General features: G+C 40.7%; 2 protein-coding genes across 2 annotated transcripts in view; both read left to right on the top strand.

Moving 5' to 3' along the window:
• The window catches only part of map3k22 (mitogen-activated protein kinase kinase kinase 22), a 37,924-nt gene extending 30,015 nt beyond the window's left edge, over positions 1-7,909 (top strand). Inside the window, exons 13-17 of the mRNA XM_037693958.1 lie at positions 1,133-1,281; positions 1,388-1,519; positions 3,287-3,416; positions 4,388-4,565; positions 7,211-7,909. Of these exons, the coding sequence (XP_037549886.1) occupies positions 1,133-1,281; positions 1,388-1,519; positions 3,287-3,416; positions 4,388-4,565; positions 7,211-7,439 (818 nt within the window). The 3' untranslated portion in view covers positions 7,440-7,909. The remainder of the gene's footprint in view (positions 1-1,132; positions 1,282-1,387; positions 1,520-3,286; positions 3,417-4,387; positions 4,566-7,210) is intronic.
• A 3,046-nt stretch (positions 7,910-10,955) lies between these two features.
• cry-dash (cryptochrome DASH) lies at positions 10,956-20,801 on the top strand. Its single transcript, XM_037694502.1, has 14 exons — positions 10,956-11,191; positions 13,344-13,516; positions 13,813-13,906; positions 13,991-14,121; positions 14,255-14,403; positions 16,941-17,029; positions 17,121-17,194; positions 17,277-17,366; positions 17,515-17,594; positions 19,009-19,068; positions 19,153-19,310; positions 19,436-19,555; positions 19,727-19,903; positions 20,598-20,801. The coding sequence occupies exons 1-14, from the start codon at positions 11,129-11,131 to the stop codon at positions 20,658-20,660; spliced, it is 1,521 nt and encodes a 506-aa protein (XP_037550430.1). The 5' UTR covers positions 10,956-11,128; the 3' UTR covers positions 20,661-20,801.
• The last annotated feature ends 1,949 nt before the right edge of the window (positions 20,802-22,750 follow it).

Raw genomic sequence — 22,750 nt, 5'->3', positions numbered from 1 at the left:
TCCATCCATCCATCTATCCATCCATCCATCTAATCCATCCATCCATCCATCTATCCATCTATCCATCCATCCATCTATCCATCTATCCATCTATCCATCCATCCATCCATCTATCCATCTATCCATCCATCCATCCATCCTTCCATCTATCCATCCATCCATTGCAGCTGGAGCCGCTAGCTCTCCAGCGTTCCTCCACCTGCACCAGCTGAGTGAAGCGAGCATGCATGGGAGGACTCACTCTTGCAGTTCTTAGAAATTTAAAGCGTCAGTCAAAAATTGTGAAATGAATATGGAAAAAAAAATCGTATACAAGTCGCTTCGTCGTATAAGTCGCTGGACTGACAAATCTATGCAAAACAACCTGAGACTTATTCACCGAAAATTACGGTACTTGAAAAATGAAATGCCAGAATTGCAGACACACAGTTGTTGAAAAACAAGAAAGATTAATGTCTGTTTTTATTCCTTCTTTGATCAGATGGTTCCTGAATGAAATAAAAAATGACACTTGTTTAAATCAAAATCACAACTTTACAAACAGATGCTTAAATGCATGAAGGGAAATATTTTCTTTATCTAAACTCTGCACATGATACAGAATAATTTTGCAGCTGTTAAACCAGGGATGTACAGTAAGACTCAGGAGGAGTCAATCCCTTCTCTTCGTGTTAATCGGTCCATGTCACAGCCTCCTGATCACGTCTGTCTGGGAAACTTGTCTTTGTCATGCTGCCGGCGCTCGGCTCAGCAGTCTGTGGTCGACCACCTCACCCCCACACGACCAATCGTGGCCACAAAGAAGCCTGCTAATTCCAAAACAAAGTCTCAGAGTCTGGAACAGAGAGGATGAGAGCTGCTCACATGATCTTTTCAGGCTCTGACAACTTTCTGTCAGCCGAGTGTAGTTTAACTGCACGGCTGTCTTATCTGGGGTTTCTCTAAATGTGAAGTCTGCACTCAGTTATTTTTTGTCAACCTGCGGTGGATTTGACGTCTCGACTGGTGAAGTTTACAGTTATGGGTTTAGTGTGCGCTCGTATCGGTGTCTCAGCGCTGCCGCCTGCCTGTCTTTGAGAGCTCTGTTGACAAAACTGGTGGGTTTTCATCGTCGGGCGTTGTGTTTCTGCAGCACCGCGGGCGCCAGTCAACTGGCGACAGGGAAAGCTCCTGGGGCGAGGGGCGTTCGGGGAGGTCTACCTCTGCTACGATGCCGACACGGGCCGCGAGCTGGCCGCCAAGCAGGTGCCCTTTGACCCCGACTGTCAGGAGACGAGCAAGGTGAGACCTGTCCTCACGTCGGTTTGGAATAAATCGCTGAAAACATAAATTGGAAGTTATTTTTGGCACATTATTAACATGGTATATTATTTATTTGCGTTTGTAGGAGGTGAATGCTCTGGAGTGTGAGATTCAGCTGCTGAAGAATCTGAGACACGACAGGATTGTTCAGTACTACGGCTGTCTTCGGGACCTTGACCAGAGAAAGCTCACCATTTTTGTTGAGTTCATGCCTGGGGTGAGTACACAGAACTCATAGTATAATATGAAAGTAAATGTACCGTATTTTTCACCATATAAGTCATGTTTTTTTTGCATAATTTACATGCCCTGCGACTTATAGGCCGAAGCAACATATTTATGGATTTTTTTCCCATATTTATAAACCAATTTTTGGCTGAGATCTGATGATTTCATTCATTCTGACATTGAAAATATTGAACACTATAATTTTCAGCCACTAGATGTCACTCGAGTAGCATGGAAAGCCGTTGTGTCATGTAACAGGAAAAAGTGGCTATTAATAACACAATCGGCTTGCCATAGCCTGCCACCTTTGCCCAGCTCACCTGGAGCAACCGTCAGATTGGCTTCAATTCACTGCGCCGCCCCGGCAAAATGCAGCTGATTTGACCATTAAAGTGCATTTATTAAGTAAAAGTTCAACTGAGACAAACCTTTGCTATAAAGTCGAGCAAAACAATAATTGTTTTAGGTGCTTATCTAGTTAAATTTTGAAGAAAAGCACAACGAGTCGCCCTCTGCGTGTTCATGTTTCCGCATTTCGGCTTTTGAAAATGCAGCTAATTTGACCACTGAAGTGCATTTATTAAGGAAAAGTTCAACTGAGACACACCTTTACTATAAAATTGAGCAAACAAATAATTGTTTTTAGGCATTTATCTTGTCAAATTTCGAAGAAATGCACAGCGAGTCCTCCCGTGCACGCACCTACTTTCGCGTATTGGCTTTTGAAATGCAGCTGATTTGACCGTCAAAGTGCATTTATTAAGGAAAAATTAGACTGAGACACACCTTTGCTATGATTTCGAGCAAACAAATAATTGTTAAGTGTTAATCTTGTTAAATTCTTGTTAAAGTCCTCCCGTGCACGCTCCCGCGGCCGCCATTTGGCAGCCAATCGATTTTTGGCACAACAGCGGCCCACATGGGTTGTCAGCGATGACGCATAATAGATGTGACGTATATGGCAAAGTGACGTATTTATGGATTTTTCCACTTTGTTAGACATATTTAGACTGATGCGACTTATAGGGAGGGCGGTGCGCCGTGTACCGCCGAAAATACGGTAATCTTTTGTGATCACTGAAAATTCTTTTAGCTGCACACTAGTTGGACACCCAGTTTAAGACCAAATCCAACAAGCCAAATGTGCAACTAAACAGTTTGAACGCGTCACCAGCTGTCAACAAATGTGCTCTGTGGTTAACGTGAGCATTTTACGAGATCGTTTTCTTTCTAAACGAGCACTTTAACGAGCGGCTGTCGTCTGTGGACCTCGTCCTCCAGCCTGCTTCAACATTTTCTGAGCTTGTTTTTAATTTCTGTGCTTTTAAGCGTCTTAGTCACACATTGTGTGGAAATTAGAAATATTTTTGTTCCATTGGAGTTTGGCAAAGGAAAGAAGAAGGTGACAAAAGCCAAGGTTTTGTGTTACTGCACTGCCTGATAACACTAGTCCTGGGAGACAGCAGGCCATGTGGGGGGAGTAGAGCCAAAAGGCTATTAAGGTGTTATGTTGACAGCTAAAATGGCAAAGATGTTTTTTCTGTGGGTAACAATGCAACACATGGTTTGGACTCCACATCAGGCAGACTTCTTTTAACACCATGTGTGTTTACAGTTTTGGTTTTTTTGTACCTGAATCTTGGCCCGGAGGCTGTTTTTTCCAAACACAAAACTAACTCCACTTGAACGTGTCAGTGTTATTTTGAATAATGCACTCACGTTTTTCCTCGGCTCCTCTCACACGCTGCCTCTCCAGGGCTCAATAAAGGACCAACTCAAGGCCTACGGGGCTCTGACCGAGAAGGTGACGAGAAGATACACCAGGCAGATCCTTCAGGGAGTCTCCTACCTGCACAGCAACATGATTGTACACAGAGACATCAAAGGTAACCAACGCTGCAAAACACACAAAGGTCAGAGCAGACATTTTAATTGAACTCGACACTGAAAAATTACAGGTTTGTTCGTTTTGGTTGACACTGTATCTAAAATGAGGCTGGAAAAAGTGACTATTTTGATTTCTCCTTTGGGATAAATTAGACCGAAACATTTTTTAAAAAAGCACTTTGCTTTATTTTTGCTGCCCACAGTTCGTGAAGCCGCAGCCAAAAAGGAGGGAAATATAAAGTCTGGTGGGAGAAAATGATAGTGGGTCACATGGGACAGACGGGCTCTAAGCACAAGCGTGGGTGGGATTTTCCACACAGAAATGCTTCACATGTTTAATATAAGGGTCGAGCTCACGTCAACACACAAGGGCACCTCTTGTTGCAGCTAAATAAATGTCAGCTCATGATTTTTAATTAGTATTTTGACTAGTTTAGCATGAAAGCAATGACACCGACCAGATTTTGTGAATTTAATGCGCCCAAGAGCCAAACAAATGTAAATACTAGCTGTAAAGTTTACAGCGTTAGCCTCTTGAGCTCTTCCTTGCGGTCGTCTGATCCCTTTGTGGGAGAGTAAGTGGCAAGTGGCGCATATTAGTCACTGATCAAACAAGTGGAGGAAATGGGATGGACACGGCTACATGTTGGAAAATTAGTACGGGAGGAGTGGCTGTTTAAGTCCGGTTTATCTCATGTGGAGCAGATGTTTAATATTTGAGTCTGATTTGGCTGAAAGTGGAAAAAAGTTAAAAACGTCAGTATTTATTAAGTTCAGGGTGTGAAGTATCTACATAATGCCGGGATCAAGGAGCATGTTGGTATTTAAAAAAATAACCCTTGTTCCTGAAACCTCTCCTCTGAAGTCGGTTGAGCGACGGCCTCTAAACTCTCATTCCACCTGCGAAGACGTCGACAGCCCTCAGGAGACTCCTGAATAACTCTGAGCTTGTTTCGTTCGGTTCCACCAGGTGCTAACATCCTCAGAGACTCCTCAGGAAACGTGAAGCTCGGAGACTTCGGGGCCAGCAAACGCATCCAGACCATCTGCATGTCTGGAACAGGAATCAAGTCTGTCACTGGCACCCCCTACTGGATGAGCCCTGAAGTCATTAACGGAGAGGGATACGGCCGCAAAGCTGATGTGTGGTGAGGATACTATTGGACAGAAATAGCATGGAGGTCCAGAGGGGAGATCAGTCTGTTGCAGGACAAAAACACACCTTACCTACTTACTATTTGTTACTGAGTCTTCATCATGCAGGGAAAACTTCCACACTGAAAAGGTGCTGTACTGGCATGAATTGCGATATGCACACACAAACTAGAGGAAATGATTTTAGGAGCTTAGCAATCAATATGTTTCCCTAGAGAAGCAGATCTGCATTAGATGAATTATGTCACTTAATGTCCTGGTGCATGCTCAATAATCCAGGTAAATCTAACAAGGAATAAATCAGGTCCTCTGGACGGATTCTTCTTTGTCAAAACGTTTCATCTTTGATCCAGAAGACTTCTTCAGTCTGAGGCGATGCAACAAACAGTCTTATAAGAAGCTGCTGTTTATAAGACTGAGTTTGTTGCATCGCCTCAGACTGAAGAAGTCTTCTGGATGAAAGACGAAACGTTTTGACAAAGAAGAATCCATCCAGAGCACCTGATTTATCCTTGTTGGATACAGTAGTCCCTTGTTTATCGCGGGGGTTACATTCCGGACCCCTCCTTAATAAGTGAAAAAAAAAACAATTTTTTTATTTACCGTATTTTCCGCCGTACACGTCGCACCACCCTATAAGTCGCATCAGTCCAAATATGTCTAATAAAGTGGAAAAAATCCATAAATACGTTGCTTCGCTGTATACGTCACATCTATTATGCGTCACTGCTGACAACCCGGAAATGTGGGCCGGTGTTGTGCCAAAAATCAATGGGCTGCCAAATGGTGGTCGCGGGAGTGTGCACGGGAGGACTATAATAACAAGAATTTGACAAGATTAACACTTAAAAACAATTATTTGTTTGCTCGACATTATAGTAAAGGTGTATGTTAGTCTAACTTTTCCTTAATAAATGCACTTTGACAGTCAGATCAGCTGTATTTCAAAACCTGATTCACGGAAGCGGGTATGCGCATAGGGATGAGCCTCCGCGCATTTCTTTGAAATTGAACAAGATAAACACCTAAAAACAATTATTTGTTTGCTCAAAATTATAGCAAAGGTGTGTCTCAGTCTAACTTTTGCTTAATAAATGCACATTGACGGTCAAATCAGCTGCATTTTCAAACGCTGATATACAGAAACATGAACACGCAGAGGGCAACTTAGTCCATTTCTTAGAAATTTAACAATATAACCACCTAAAAACAATTATTTGTTTGCTCAGCTTTATAGTAAAGGTGTGTCTCAGTTGAACTTTTACTTAATAAATGCACTTTGATGGTCAAATCAGGTGCATTTCGCTGGGGCGGCGCAGCAAAATTAAGCTGATTTGGTTGCTCCAGGCAGACGAAGGTGGCAGGCTGTGGCAAACCGATTGTGTCATTAATAGCGACTTTTACCTATTACATGATTCAATGACATGCCTTACTACTTGAGTGCCATCTAGTGGCTGAAAGTGGTAGTGTTAAATTTTTTCGGTCCGAATGAGTGAAAACACTCAAATCTCAGCCAAAAATTGGTTTATAAATAAGGGTAAAAATCCATAAATATGTCGCTTAGGCGTATAAGTCGCAGGACATGCAAATTATGCAAAAAAACGCGACTTATAGTGTGAAAAATACGATACTTAACACTTACGTTAAATTGACGTAGATTTCTGAGTTGAAACAACATACCAAAACAGTTCAACTAATAAATTTATATCATCTAAACTAAAGCCAAAGTTTATTTAGCAAGAGTTTATTAATCAAGATAATTTGATAATGTTTATTCACTCTACTTAAAATTTTAAGTTGAGTAGTAATGTCTTAAAATTCTAAGGTTTTAGAAACTCTTCCCACACTCTTGCAATATTCTAAATTCTTAAACCTACGTCATTTTAACAACATACATATATGCAATGCACAGTACTGCAAAATTTTACTCATCAGCTCTGAAGAACTTGGTTCCTGTTCGGCTCGGTTCCGGTTCGGCAGACCTACCCAGCCTTGGTCTGGTTCTGAGCGGCCCTCTGCAGCCCTTGAGCACCAAGACGCTTTTAGAGAGAGCCGGACCTTCAGATAGCCAGCACAAAACCACACAATGGTCCCGATCGAGCCCAAATCTGGATGAAAAAAGTCCGGGTGAGCTCCGGCGAAAACACCAGACCTCAAAGCAACGCCTCCCCACTCGAGAGGCTTCATGGGCCAGAAGCAGCACTCAGATTGACCGATGAGGCTGGGAAGTCCGGTTCTGGTCCAATTCCCTGTCGGTTCGGTACGGCTTTCTGCATCCGCTGAGCGCCAAAGTCACCATGAATAAGGACCAAACTTTTTCAGATCAAATCAAAACTTTCCCTCCATTTCAGCATAAGCAACTTTGGCTTCTGGGTAATGTAGTCCTTTAGGCTGGTGATACAATATAGGCTTATTGAGAGAAAACTACAAAATGGCTGCGCTTTTTTTTTTTTTCCCGTTTACAATCTTACTGTACTGTACTTCGAAAAAACGTGAAAGAGCGAGTCCGCAAAAATCGAACCGCGAAGAAGCGAGGGACTACTTTATCTCACGTCATGCACTACTTTAAATACCTTGTATTAAAATGGTAAAAATTTGTCCGTTGACTCATATTTGTTGCTGTGGTGTCGTTCTTTAGGAGTGTCGCCTGTACTGTCGTCGAGATGTTGACCCAGAAACCTCCGTGGGCAGAGTATGAGGCCATGGCGGCCATTTTTAAGATCGCCACCCAGCCCACGAAGCCCATGCTCCCAGAGAGCGTGTCCGACACGTGCAGAGACTTCCTGCGGAAGGTGTTTGTCGAGGAGAAGTGGCGGCCCACGGCAGACATTTTACTCAGCCACCCGTTTGTCCAGGGGAGCTTCTGAAACCTGTGGACTCCTGCCCTCGTCCCCTCCCCCTGCCTGTGAGGCCTCCGTTGTGACTCCGCCTCGCCCCAGAGCCAGGACTCAGCAACACTCCACCTCCCCAACCTGTCTTCGCTCAGCAGTGTTCGCCTCGTCAGGAATTGTTTTTATTTTCATCTCTCACCGACCTAGACCGTTTCCTGAGAGGCCAGGTCAGAACTCCAGAGCTGTCCCTGTTGTTCCGTCAGGAGGAGGCTGACAGGAAGGCGCTTAGCAGCCGCACAAGCTGCTGTCATTTGACAAGAAAAAAGGAGCCAAAGTTGAAGCGAAGCCTTTCACTGTCACAGAGCAGCGTCTTCAGAACGAGCAGACCAGGGACGTTGGTCACCTCGGACACTCATGGATGCCGCTCATGAGTCTGAAATAGCTGCGAGCGAAAATGAAAACAGAAGCATATTTTTATACGACACACATCTTAGCAGATGATTTCTACTGCCACATTTAAGAAAAATGTACATGCATTTTTTATCAACGCCTTACAATAAGAGTTTGTAAGCATGAATGTCTGGGTTTTTTTCCCAATATAAAGGGTTGTTTTTGCTCTGCTTTCATAGCACTCCCAACCCCATCCAGATTCTTACCATTGCACTTTTTATATCACGCATCGAGACATTTACAAGATAATCAGATGAGATATTTTTCTATTTGATGACTTCTCTTTTATAACGTTAAACTGCAAAGAAAAACCAAAACGTTTGCATCGGTGTGCAATGTCTCCTAAGCAATACAAACACTGCTGTTTGACAACCTTCATTCCACCTCCCCATCCGGGGAGCCTCATTCCATTTTTTTAAAGTGGCCAAAGAAAAAGAAAAGTTCCTAGAGACAATAAAACTTTGCAGTATTAGTCACCTACAGCCTTTCCTGCATGTTGGCAGCTTTGTGCACTTTATAGACGGCACAAACCAAATCGGATGCACGAGAACAGATCGAAGGATTGCGTCTTGTTTATGTTTTGTGGATCACTCCACGCCTTCATTTAGCTTCTCACGCCCTTCGAACGGACTGTTTTATGACGACACGTCGGTATGTCTGGATGGTGATTTAACGATTGGCGTTGGCTGCGTAGTGGCTAACTAATTCAGTGGCGCTTAAGGAGTGATCGAATCTGTTTGACCCTTTGTTGGTGCCTTATCCGTTTCTACTTGTAGACACAAACTCGCTGCCAAAACAGGAGAGCTTCCTAGAAAAAGACGAGCAGCTGTTCCGTTAAGAGCACGCCCAGGACTCGCTGAAGTTCTCTTCCATGGACAACGGTTATATTACGTGTTGTTCTGCACTTTTATACGAAATGTCTTTTATATTATAATAAAAAAAAAAAAACTATTTGACGAAAACAGTCTATGTTGTATTGTAGACTGGGCCGTGATTTTTGACGAGTATGTCTGATTGTCTGAGAGCTGGCAGGCATTCTGGAAATGACCGAGAGGCTTTCGACTGGGACAATAGTTTGTTTTGTTTTAATGACAAAGCCTTGAAACATGAAATGTATCAAGTCTTCGAGCTTTTGTACATTTAACTTAATAAATCAAAAGTCTAAGACTGTTTGATTGGATCATGTTATTGTGTGAAAATGAAGCGTTTTGGAAATGTATCATATTTATTTGATGTTGCTATTCCTATCCACATTAACTCATATTTTCAAGTTGATTTAATTTTTTTAATAGGTATTTCTCATTAGTTTGTTTTCTTTAATAATCTGTATTGTAAAAGAAGTTAAAGTTATACAGAACCCTTGCTGCCTCCTTTCACAGACTAGACATTTTTTATGTTTTTGATAGTTTTCAGATAGTTTTACTTCTAGAAATGTTCTGAAGTGTAGTGAGCAGGGAGACTTCTAACAAGAACTTTGGTTTTATCAGACATCTATCTGTCAGAAGCAAGTGTCTGGATTTTTCCATACTGCTACCCTGAGGTGGAGTACGTTGGAAAAACATGACACAAATAACACTGAACAAACACAAATTCAAGAAAAACATGGAACATTTGAGCTTCTGTGTAGGGCTGCATGCAGGTTTAAATGTTAAAATGACCCTTTTTTTTTTTGCCTTTATCAGAAAAAAAAAGTTTTCAAGCGTTAAAAAAGTACAAAAATAGTTTGACTAGTGCTGAGCTATATCAGGAAACTGCATTATTATTGTCAAACATGACATCTGCTTTACGTTTGCAATAAATACATGTTTTCAATATTAATTAGCTAGTTAGGATCTTTTAAAAATAGTTCTAAATAGATGAACTGTGGGCAGCACGGTGGCTCAACTGGTAGAGCTGCTGCCTCTCAGCGAGCAGGTCCTTGGTTCAAACCCCGGTCCAGGGGCCTTCTGGGTGGAATTTGCATGTTCTCTCCGTGCATGCGTGGGTTTTCTCCGGGTGCTCCGGTTTCCTCCCACAGACCAAAAACATGCATGTTAGGCTGATTGGTAACTAAATTGTCCCTAGGTGTGAGTGAGAGAGTGAATGGTTGTTTGTCTCGTTTGTCTCTATGTGGCCCTGTGATGGACTTGCGACCCGTCCAGGGTGTCCCCCGCCCCTCGCACAGTGATATCTGGACATGGGCACCAGCGACCCACGTGACCCAAAATGGAATAAGCGGGTAAAGAAAATGGATGGATGGATGAACTGTACTTGTATAGCGCCTTTCTATCTTACTGAGATACTCAAAGCACTTTACACTACGATCTGTGCCTCATTTACTCATTCATACAGCTCTCTACTAGATCTCTACAAAGCTAATTGAACAAATCTTTCTAAAGAGACTAATCAGAACATTCATACACCGATGGGACACACATCAGGGGCGATGAGGGTCAGTGTCTTGCCCAGGGACACTTAGGCATTTGACTGATGGTGGATTCGAACCCCCAACTCTTGCATTGGAGGATGATTGCTCTAACCACTCAGCCACATCCGTCCAAATCCAATTATGAACCAAACCCCAGAATACACAACTCAAAAGTACATGAGAATGGACCTAAAATATATATATTAAAAAAGATCCAGAAGACACATTTTTATATTTTAGTAATTTTTTACAAATTATTATCTTGGATTTTATCACTTCAGAAAATACCACAACCAATATACAATATAATATATAAAGTTGTTTTTCTAAAAAAAAACAAAAAACAGTGAAATTTTATTACCTTTGCCACAAAAACATACCAAGTATAGAATATGCTGACTATTGTAAAATAAATTAAAAAAGCACAAATTGAGGAATTTATCTCCACTGATGTTTACAAAATAAAATGATAATTTATTCATCATCATCACCATCATCATCATCATTTATAAAGCGCTTTAACAGCAGCCCCAGCTGAAACAAAGTGTTGAACATTAGTAATAAACAGGATAAAAAATAAAGTTACAAAGCTATAAGCACAAAATATTGAATTAAAAACTCATTTTACAGCACAATAAAACAATACTCCTTAATGACTGAGGGTGGTGTATTATATAAAACATAAGCTATGAAGCTGCAGTGAAAATAATAGTTCTTTAAAAAAAAAATCACCTTATAAAACCGGATGTTTTGTAACGTCGTGTCTGAAAACGTGACGGGAGACTCGGGAGCTGCAGCAGAAACCAGGAGCAGCTGACGGACAGGAGGGCTCGGACTTTCTGAATTAGTTTCTGACGTTAATAACAACATGTCAGTCTCTCGGACAGTGATCTGTTTATTACGCAATGACCTGCGTGTCCACGACAATGAGGTAAGAGAGCGAGCGCGAACGTGTCACAAACACGGTGACATTTTGGTTTGGAGCTTAAATACTCAATAGGCTGGATTGTCTAAAACGTTGTTTTATTTTTATTTTGAATCTATAACGTTTAGAGTTTACTTAGTCTGCGAGTATATCCATAAAAAGACAACTATATTTAAAAACGGTGTCATGTTACAAGTTGTTACCTCGACGAGAAACGTTGAATGTTTACTTCCGGTTGGCGTTCTTCAAAATAAAACACTCCTTTTCAATATAAAATAATAAAAAGTCTGACTATTATTAATGGCATTGTATATAATTGTCCCTGTTGATTACTTTATGTCAAGTTTAAAACAATCCTTTCAGTTTTATTTATAAAACAGTTTAAAACAGTTACAAAGAACCACAGTGTTAAACAATAAATGAAATAGGAAAGCTATAGTCAGAGTCAGAGTTTCTTTATTGTCATTCGCACCACATGTGGTACATGTGATGGAGCGAAATTATGTACACAGGGACCCAGTTACATCCAACAATAAAATGTATAAGAAAAACAGTAATAAGATCTAAGATATGAACTAAGAAAAACAACTAAATATACACTAAGCACTAATGGCATCAAAACATTACAACGAACAGCAGCACGAACATGAGCATGAGTCTGTGTGAGCAGATGAGCACGCATGAACATCTCAACGTGAAACGGATCAACAGCAACATGATGTGATTTTTTTCACAGTGATTATTCTGGTTAGAAATTCATGAGTCTAACATCCTCAGGGTAGAAGCTGTTCCTCAGTCTAGAGGTTCTACACTTAATGCTCCTCAACCTCCTTCCTGAGGGGAGCGGGGCAAAAAGTGTGTGTGCTGGGTGAGTAGGGTCCTTCATGATGCAGGCGGCCCTCTTCCTGCATCTGGAGGTGTAAATGTCTGTGATGGTGGGGAGGCGGACTCCAGCAGAATATCTCTGCAAAGCTTTTCTTTCTGCAGCTGTGCAGCTTCCATGCCACATGTTGATGCTGGAGCACAGGATGCTCTCCACTGCACACCTGTAGAAGGAGGTGAGGACTGAGCTTCCCAGACCAGCTCGTCTCATCCGCCTGAGGAAGTAGAGTCTCTGATGAGCTTTCTTGATCAGGCTGGTAGTGTTGTTGCCCCAGATGTGGTTGTCATTCATGTGTACACCCAAGTACTTGTAGCTGGAGACCACTTCCACAGCAGATCCTCTTATGTTCGGGGGGGTGTAGGTGTGTTTGTTCCTTCTGAAGTCCACAGTCATTTCCTTTGTCTTCTTCACATTAATGTCAAGGTTATTGTCTTTGCACCAGCTCTCCAGGTGTTCCACCTCTTGCCTGTAGCTGGACTCATCATTGTTTGTGATGCATCCCACCACCGCTGTATCATCTGCAAACTTTACAATGAGACAGCCTGGATGGGTATCTGCAAAATTATACGTGAGCAGAGTAAACAGGAGGGGGCTCAACACACATCCCTGAGGAGAGCCAGTGCTGAGGGTTATGGTGGAGGAGGAGAAGTTGTGGATCCTCACTGACTGTGGTCTGTTTGTTAAGAAGTCTAGTACCTAGTTGCAAATAGCAGCAGACACTCAGAGTAAAGAAAAAAGTTTATGAAAACACAAGACTGGCACCGTAATAAAAACAAATAATTTAACATGTCAAGCGAAGAGAGGTGTTTTAGAAAAGGATTAAAAAAAATGCGAGAGATCAATGTGCTAAGCGAAATCACTATTTAGAAGCTGCAACAGTAAAGTCAAAAAGAGAGGGTGGAATATGTACATCACAGTTAAAAGTACAGGGCTGCAAAAAATTATATTAAAAAACAGTAAAAAAATAAATAAATAAATCTGCACACTTATTTCGGACTAATCTACACATGTGGATACTCAGATTTCTCTTTGATTAAAAAAAAAATGTATTGGCTAAAATTATAACTGCCACAACTTCTGGTTTTCAAAATCAGACTTTTTGAACCAATCAAGAGCAAAGTAGAACCATTAAAATTTGATTATTTTATGAGAAGGTACAACTGCAGCACCGATGCTGTGGTTAATTTGTAATAAAACGTGTTGTGTTTAGTTCCGGGTTTTTTTTTTTTAATGGGCTTTGTTCCAATCCCAGCTTTCTTTCTTTTTGACATACAGCTTTTCCACTGGGCTCAAACAAATGCTGAGCACGTAGTCCCTCTGTACTGTTTCGACCCAAGACATTACGTGGGAACTTACAACTTCAACTTCCCAAAAACGGGGCCTTTTCGTCTGCGCTTCCTGCTGGAGAGCATCAAAGATCTCAGAAACACACTGCTCAACAAGGGCAGGTAAATCCACTGACATCTGATTTAAAATCATTTACTTACTCTGTAGAGTAATACTATAAGATTTTTTCAAATTGTTTTATGCTTTATACTCTTGAGTACTCCATGTACTTTCTAGGATTGGATGAATACACTTGTAACAGGATCAGGACACACCTGGACCTACAGGGGCTTGTGTTTACATTAACATTACTGCTGCACACGTTGTTCCCTTGACTTTTTCCGGCCAGCTACCTCTCTACCCAGGATGCAGCTGTCCTGGCACTATGTGAACTCATGCACGTTTATTTGTATGACAGCAATCTGGTGGTACGGACTGGGAAGCCAGAGGACGTGGTTGCCGACCTCATCAAGCAACTCGGCTCTGTTAGCAGTGTGGCTTTCCATGAAGAGGTACTCCGATGTTTACATTAGGAATAATCAAGACTTTTATGATTGTTTAGTGACTTTGACATGATTCGTGTGGTAAACTTCCAGGTTGCTTCAGAAGAGCTGAATGTGGAGAAAAGGGTGAAGGAAGTGTGTAGTCAGTTAAAGGTGAAGGTTCACACCTGCTGGGGCTCGACGCTTTACCACAGAGATGACGTGCCATTTCGCCACATGTCCAGGTTTGAGAAGATGTCGATTGTTTTCTGGTCAATCGTCTGATTTCTGCTGGACAATCTTCTTTAGTGAAAAAGTAGTCATTTTATTAAATATACATACTATATGCTGTTTGATGTTTTCCTCTGACTGCATTAGGCTGCCTGACGTGTACACTCAGTTCAGAAAGGCAGTGGAGATCCAGAGCAGCGTGAGACCCGTGTTCCCAACTCCCGAGAGACTGAATCCTCTTCCCCCAGGGTTGGAAGAAGGAGTTATTCCCACAGTAGAGGACATGCAACAAACTGGTGAATAATAGAAAATGCTATATTCTCAGTTTGAAAAGTTTTAATCTGCATCCAATCACTTTGTGTCTACATGTTGCATTGGCCAAACCATGCTTGAATTTGTGTTGCTACTACACATTTTTATACAGCATATAGCACCTATTCAAAACAAAAGTACCATATATTTTCGCCCTGTAAGTCACTGTTTTTGCATAATTTGCATTCCCTGTGACTCGTACGCTGAAGTGACTTATTTATGGATTTTTTTTCTCCATATTTATAAACTGATTTTTGGCTGAGATATGACCGTTTTCATTCATTCTGACTGAAATATTGAACACTACCATTTTCAGCCACTAGATGGCACTCGAGTAGTATGGCATGCCGTTGTATCATTTAATGGGTAAAAGTGGCTAGTAATGACCCAATCGGCTTGCCATAGCCTGCAACTGTCGTTCAGCTCGCTTGGAGCAACCGTCAAATCAGCTTCATTTCGCTGCACTACCCCAGCGAAATGAAGCTGATTTGACCATTAAAGTGCATTTATTAAGTAAACGTTCAACTGAGACACACTTTTACTAAAATGTTGAGCAAACAAATAATTGTTTTAGGTGCTTGTTAAATTTCGAAGAAACGCTCAGCGATCCTCCTTCCTTTTTTCCTCCCAGTCTGAACGCTCCTGGGAGCACCGAGGCAGCGAATACTTTTGAAATGCAGCTGATTTGACCGTTAAAGTCCTTTTTATTAAGCAAACGTTAGACTGAGACACACCTTTACTATAAACTCGAGCAAACAAATAATTGTTTTTAAGTGTTAATCTTGTTAAATTCTTGTTAAAGTCCTCCCGTGCACGCTCCCGCAGGCCGCCATTTGGCAGCCAATCGATTTTTGGCACAACACCGGCCCACATTTCTGGGTTGTCGGCGGTGACACATAATAGATGCGACGTATACGGTGAAGCGATGTATTTATGCATTTTTCCACTTTATTAGACATTTTTGGACTGATCAGAGTCAGAGAGAGTCAGAGTTTCTTTATTGTCATTCGCACCTCATGTGGTACATGTGGTGGAGCGAAATTATGTACATTTATGGACTGATGCGACTTATACGGCTGAAAATACGGTAATCTCAGGGCATTATACAAAAGAAAAAACGAGTCAAAACCATCAATCAAACCCAATCAGTTTATTCATTCCTATTAAAATATAGAATATTCACCTAGTTTATTTTGAATTGCATTTAGTAAAAGATATTTAAGGAAGCCAGCAGATTGCACTGAATCTTCATTATTTCGATCCTCCATTCTGAGCAGCATATTAAAGAAAGTGGAAAGAAATGCCTCCCTTTTAACTTGAAGAAACCTCCAGCAGAACGAGGCTCAGGCTGGGCAGCCATCTGTCTCGACCTACTGAGGTTTTATAGGACAGGAAAGGAGACAAACACAGAAGGATTGGTCCGGTGTGGTTTCTGTGGGAAGAAAAAACCAGTAATGGCAGCAATAACTGCCTGTATGAATAGGAAAGGTAGAAAGAGTAAAGGCAGCAGTGTGAGGAAAAGCAGTTAATGTGTCCTCCAGCAGTCTAAACCTATAGCAGCACAACTAAGGGATAGCTCAGGGGACATAAGCCAACCCTAACTATAGGATTTATGATAAACGAAAGACTTCAAAATAGACAATGTGTCAGCCTCACAGACAGAAACTGGAAGTTGGTTTCAAGAGAGGAGCCCAAAAACTGAAAGATTTTCCTCCTATTCAACTTTTGGAAGCTCTAGGAACCACAAGTAAACCTGCAGTCTGAGAGGGACGTGCTCAGTTTTGAAACTATGTAACAGTATGATCTTTAATATAAGATGTAGTTTAGTTGTTGAGTGTTGTAGGTTGGATGTAAGGTTTTAAATTTGATTTAGACTTTGAGAGAAGTTAAAACTGGAAAAAAAAAAATATGATCTCACCTTCTAACTCATCAGAACTCTGGCAGCAGTGTTTTGGATCAAGAATTAAAATAGTCCCGCCTAGAAATGAAAAATACACGGATCAGTTTTTCTTCATTTTAGGACAATATGTTTCTAATTTTAGTCATATTACTCAGGTGGGTAAAAGCAGTCCTCCCTTGTAACATTTTTATTGTGGGGATTGTGAGAATTAAAAAAAAAATACACGTCCTGGTCGAAAATCGCACCCATGGTTCTCAAGTTAAAATAATGTCTTCCAGAGGAAGTGAAAGGCTGCAGAGTTTGTTTCTAAGATGCTCACGTCCAAAAACCACAACATGTTTATGCATTTATTCTGTATTCTTTAAACTGAAGTATGCTTCTAGCAATAAAGAGCCACAGATTGCATTTTGTGTGCACCAGATCCATTCAATAAATCTCCATTGCACTTTTTGCAGACTTCAACAGGCAAATTGCTGAGCATATTCTTTATAAAGAGCCAACAAGGGAGCAGACTCGCTGGAATTTTATGTTTATAATTAAGCTTTTATGACCTTTTTATGCCTTAATGCACGCATTAAACTGCTACGACGCTGACAAACTCTTGCTGTTGAATTTCTGCAGAGCCTTTGACTGATCCTCGCTCAGCTTTCCCCTGCAGTGGTGGAGAAAGTCACGCTCTGGCTAGACTTGAACACTACTTCTGGGACACTGTGAGAGCAGCATCCATCACAAAAATATGTAATATTTTTACTATCGTCTGAGTAGTTGTGATATGTGGAGCGTGCCTTGTTTGTTTTGTAGGATAAAGTTGCAACTTACAAGGAGACTCGCAATGGCCTGATCGGGGTGGACTTTTCTACAAAATTTTCACCGTGGTTCGTTTTTTTATACGTCAGTCTGCCTGCTTGAAGGAGTTCTAAGGCATGTACTGTAATCTCCTAATCTGGGACTGTGCAGGCTGGCTGTAGGATGCATTTCTCCAAGGTACATTTATCATCAGATCAAACAGTATGAAAAGGAGCGGACAGCCAATCAGAGCACCTACTGGTCAGTATATTTACTCGTACTCGAGCTTGTTGCTTGTGTTCGTTAAAACCAAAATCACAAGTTTTGATGAAAATGTAAACTTTTCCTGGTGTAAAGTCACACAAGCTGTAAGCTGTCCCGCACTTCTTCATGCGTTTCCCTTCTTCAGGGTCATTTTTGAGCTTTTGTGGAGAGACTACTTCAGGTTTGTGGGCGTCAAGTATGGAACCAGAATTTTTCAACTCAAAGGTAAAACTATGGAATGCTGTTTGTTATTGTGTGAAATGTTTATGAAGCATTCACACTTTTGTGATCCATTTTTCTTCCGTATGTTTTTCGGCACGATTCTCGTCCCGCAGTTTTCAATCTATTTCAACAAATCATAAATTGAAACGTTCAGCTCTTTCAGGACAATCCTACTCTGACTTTTGGTATTGCTGCAACTTTAGCTTTATTTATTTATTTATTTATTTTAATATTTAGCTTTTTCTGCCAGTTTTTCCTCATATTAAATGAATTGAGCTCATTTTACAGCCTTCAAATATTTAGATCTGTTTACAACCTTTTACTGCTCCTTTCACATTTTGTGCAGCTTCCTTGTGCAAATTGAAACTTTTTTTCTGATACTTTCAGCTGATTTCAGCCGTTTTGTGCTCCTTTCAGATTCTTTTTGTTAACTACAACATTTTTGTGCTTCTTCTAACTTCTTTCTGCCAATTTCAGCTTGTTATACTTCTTTCAGCTTATTTCTCCAAGATTCAGCTTTTTCTGCTATTTCAGCTACTATTTACTGGTAGCTGGTTTATGCTAATTTTAACTTTTTCCACTAATTCCACATTTTTGCACTCATTTCAACTTTTTCAGCCTAATACAGCAAAAATTTGCTTTCTCCACTTCTGGTAATTAAATTTTTTTCTGCCTTTTTGGTTACTTTTCAGATGTTTTTTGCTAATTTCAGCTTTTTTTTTTTCCAGATAATTTCCACTTGTTTTGTGCTCATTTATGCTTTTTTCAGCCTAATTGGGCAAACGTGTTCTTTCTGTTTTTTTCTAATAATTTAAGTTGTTGTACCTTTTCAGCTCCCTGTTTAGCTTTTTTATATCTAATTTTAGCTGTCTTCAGATAAATTCAAAAATTTTGTGGTGATTTCTGCTACTTTCAGCCTAATTAATTTATTTCAGCTTTATATGCTCATTTCAGCATTTTCTGATACCTTCAGCTTTTTCTGTTAGTTCAACTACTATTTAGCTGTTTTTGTGGTAAGTTTAGCATTTTCAGCAAATTCCTTTTTTTTTTTTAAGCTCATTTCAGCTCTTTCTTTTTCCTTCTGGTAGTTTAAGCTACTTTCTGCCTTTTCAGCTACTTTTCAGCTATTTTTTTTGCTAATTTCAGCTATTTTAGCTAATTTCATTTTTATGCTAATTTCTGCTTATTTAAACCTAATTCAGCAAATATGTGTTCTTTCTGCTTTCTTCTGCTATTTTAGGCTTGTTCTTCAATTTTAGCTACAATTCAGCATGCTTTTTTAAGTTAATTTCAGCTGTTTTTCATCAAGTCCTTCTGCAATAAGCATTCACACTACATTTTTGCAGGAAATGCAATTCATCTAGTTTTTTAGTATTTACTATAAATGAATAAAGATCTTATATTTACCTCATCATAGGGCTCCAGGACAGATCAGTGCCATGGAAGAAGGACACAAAGCTTTTTGATGCATGGAAAGGTTTGTAGTCACAACACATCATGAAACCCCAGTTTTAGTCTCGGAGAGATGCATTTAAACATAGTGTACATGTTGTGCTTTTAGAGGGGCGCACAGGGGTCCCCTTTGTGGATGCAAACATGAGAGAGTTGGCACAGACGGGCTTTATGTCTAACAGAGGGCGACAAAATGTTGCAAGTTTCCTCACTAAGGATCTGGGTCTGGACTGGAGGTTGGGAGCCGAGTGGTTCGAATACCTTTTGGTACGTAGCATAACTCAGGTTTAAAATAATTAATATATCATTATATTTATTTATGAATCATATGTAGTGTATTCATGAGCATTGAGTATTTTTTAAAGTTAATTTATATTTTTCTTTTTTCTAAGATTGATCACGATGTCTGCAGCAACTATGGGAACTGGCTTTACAGCGCCGGTGTAGGAAATGACCCCAGAGAGAACAGGAAGTTCAACATGATCAAACAAGCACTCGACTACGACAGCGGCGTATGTTTGATCAGTTGCTTTCATTTACACTTCACGTTATTGTGGGACTGAACTTGTTGCAGCGCCATGCAAACTATCCGAGCCATATTTTTGTTTTTGGTGTCACGAGTACAGATTTACAAACAAATCTGTTATCGCTCACTGAATCACAAATGGCGTCTCGTGCTTCAGGGCGATTACGTGAGGCAGTGGGTTCCAGAGTTGAGCTCCATCAGAGGAGCAGATGCGCACACACCCTGGACTCTCAGCTCTGCAGCGCTGTCGCACGCTCACGTGACCCTCGGTGAGACCTACCCCACCCCTGTTGTCGTCGCGCCTGAATGGAGTCGGCACTTTAACAAGAAACCGGTGAGTGCTTCAGAAAAGGGAAGTGGATATTATGAGTGAAAATATATCGGTGGAATGGAAGCACATTTACAGCAACACTGGTTATGAAGATGATGGTTACTGGTTTTTATCATGTACTTTTAGATGCGTATTTTATTTGTATGCCTTGCTGCCATTCTACAACATTTTACAGGAATATGCGGCACTTTCTCTGGAACGTTTATGAACAAAAACTATTTTACCAGTTAAAGATGGCTTTTTGAAACAAAGTTAGTAGCAATACATAATACAGTCAAATACGTACACAGTTCATGTAGTAAGTAGAGGGTATGTATCTGGCACCTACAGGGAACGGGCTGTATATTATGGAATTACTTGTTATCCTGTATGTAGCCGTTGCTTATGGGGGCAGCCGAAACAAGGTCAAAACCAAAATAGATTGCTTCAATCTTAAAATGACCTAAATTTCCAAAGTTTTATAGCAGTTATGTATTAATTTATAAATCCATAAGCTTTTTCAAATAGGGGTCTACAACAGGTAAGATATTACTTGTTCACAATCTTTCCACAGAACTAAACTTAAAAAAACAAGATTGTCTTTGGCATCTTTTTTTATATTGCAATGCAGTGTGTTTTAATTTGTTGGTGAATTTACTTGTGAGCATTACCTGATTGTTCATTAGGTAAAAATATTTGGTGTCCTTGTTTTCCATAGAGTGACCCAGGGCCTTCTCCAAGAGGAAAGAAGGGCCCGTCTCATACTCCCAAACAACACTGAGACCGAGGCATCGACTTCTACTTCTCCAAGAGCAAAAATCTGTGATCGAGCTCAGAGCGGTCTGCAGATGGGACACTCTACACATTTTAAACTTTTATGTGAAAATCTGCGTTCCAGATATTTTATAAGTTTAATGAAAATTTGAGGAAATATATATTTTTTTTCTTTCTGTGAGCTAAACTGATACATAAAGCACTTTTTGCTGCATTTCCTGCTCTGAGGTGAAAATATGTAATGAACAGTGTTGGTATTTCTTAGGGTTTTTCAATTAAATTTTCAGGTAAAATGTTCAAAACGGAGGGATTTTTTTGTTACAAGACATTGTTTGATACAATAAATGCCATCTTTACATACACGGCTAAATTTTGAGGTTTTATTTATGTTTTTAATCACTTTTTAAGGGAAGAAGCCAAGTGTTTCTAAACAGAAACTAAACTCAGCACTAATTTAAGCTATTTCCCTGCACTTGGGCAAATGTACGCTGTTTATTTATCACATTATTCTGGTGCTGGGCTTAAAATTAGAATATCATGAAAAAGTTGATTTATTTCAGTAATTCCATTCAAAAAGTGAAACTTATATATTATATTCATTCATTACACACAGACTGATATATTTCAAATGTTTATTTTAATGTTGATTAGAACTGACAACTAATGAAAACCCCAAATTCAGTATCTCAGAAAATTATAACATTACTTAAAACCAAAAAACAAAGGATTTTTAGAAATGTTGGCCAACTTTAAAGTATGAACATGAAAAGTATGAGCATGTACAAGACTCGATACTTAGTTGTGGCTCCTTTTGCCTGGATTACTGCAGCAATGCAGCGTGGCATGGAGTCGATCAGTCTGTGGCACTGCTCAGGTGTTATGAGAGCCCAGGTTGCTCTGATTGTGGCCTTCAGCTCTTCTGAATTGTTGGGTCTGATGTATCACATCTTCTCTTCACAATACCTCATATATTTTCTATGGGGTTAAGGTCAGGTGACTTTGCTGGCCAATTAAGAACAGGGACACCATGGTCCTTAAACCAGGTACTGGTATCTTTGGAACTGTGTGCAGGTGCCAAGTTCTGTTGGAAAATGAAATCTGTATCTCCATAAAGTTGGTCAGCAGCAGGAAGCATGGAGTGCTTTAAAACTTCCTGGTAGTTGGCTGCGTTGACCTTAGACCTTAGAAAACACAGTGGACCAACACCAGCAGATGACATGGCAAACCATCAGTGACTAGAAAGTTGACACTGGACCTCAAGCAACGTGGATTCTGTGCCTCTCCTCTCTTCCTCCAGACTCTGGGATCTTGATTTCCAAAGGAAATGTAACATTTACTTTCATCAGAGAACATAACTTTGGACCACTCAGCAGCAGTCCCAGGCGAGACACTTCTGACGCTGTCTCTTGTTCAAGAGTGGCTTGACACAATAAATGTGACAGCTGAACCCCATGTCTTGCATACGTGTTGCATAGGTGCTGGCAGACATCTTTAACACCTCACTTACCCTGGAGACAGTTCCCACCTGCCTGAAGACTGCCACCATCATCCCAGTCCCAAAAAGCTCTACAGTGACTGGTCTGAATGACTATCGGCCAGTGGCCCTCACCCCGATAGTCGCTAAATGCTTCGAAAAACTGGTCATGACTCACATCAAAACAACCATCAACATCAACGAGGACCCTCATCAGTACGCATACCGTGAGAACCGATCAACAGAGGATGTAATCTCCTCTGTGGTCCACACTGCGCTCAACCACCTGGAGCAGAAAAACTCTTACGTCCGTATGCTCTTTGTGGACTTCACATCCGCCTTCAACACCATGATCCCCCAAACCCTGATGGACAAACTATCCACACTAGGACTAAGCCTCTCCATCTGCAACTGGGTACTAGACTTTTTAACAAACAGACCACAGTTAGTGAGGATCCACAACCTCTCCTCCTCCACCATAACCCTCAGCACTGGCTCTCCTCAGGGATGTGTGTTGAGCCCCCTTCTGTTTACTCTGCTCACATATGATTGTGCAGCTACCCATCCAGGCTGTCACATTGTAAAGTTTGCAGATGATACAGCGGTGGTGGGATGCATCACAA

Source organism: Nematolebias whitei, chromosome 20, assembly GCF_014905685.2.
Source record: "Nematolebias whitei isolate Nwh7 chromosome 20, NemWhi1, whole genome shotgun sequence".
Classification (NCBI taxonomy): Eukaryota; Metazoa; Chordata; class Actinopteri; order Cyprinodontiformes; family Rivulidae; genus Nematolebias; species Nematolebias whitei.
This window is presented reverse-complemented; position numbering and strand designations above follow the sequence as displayed.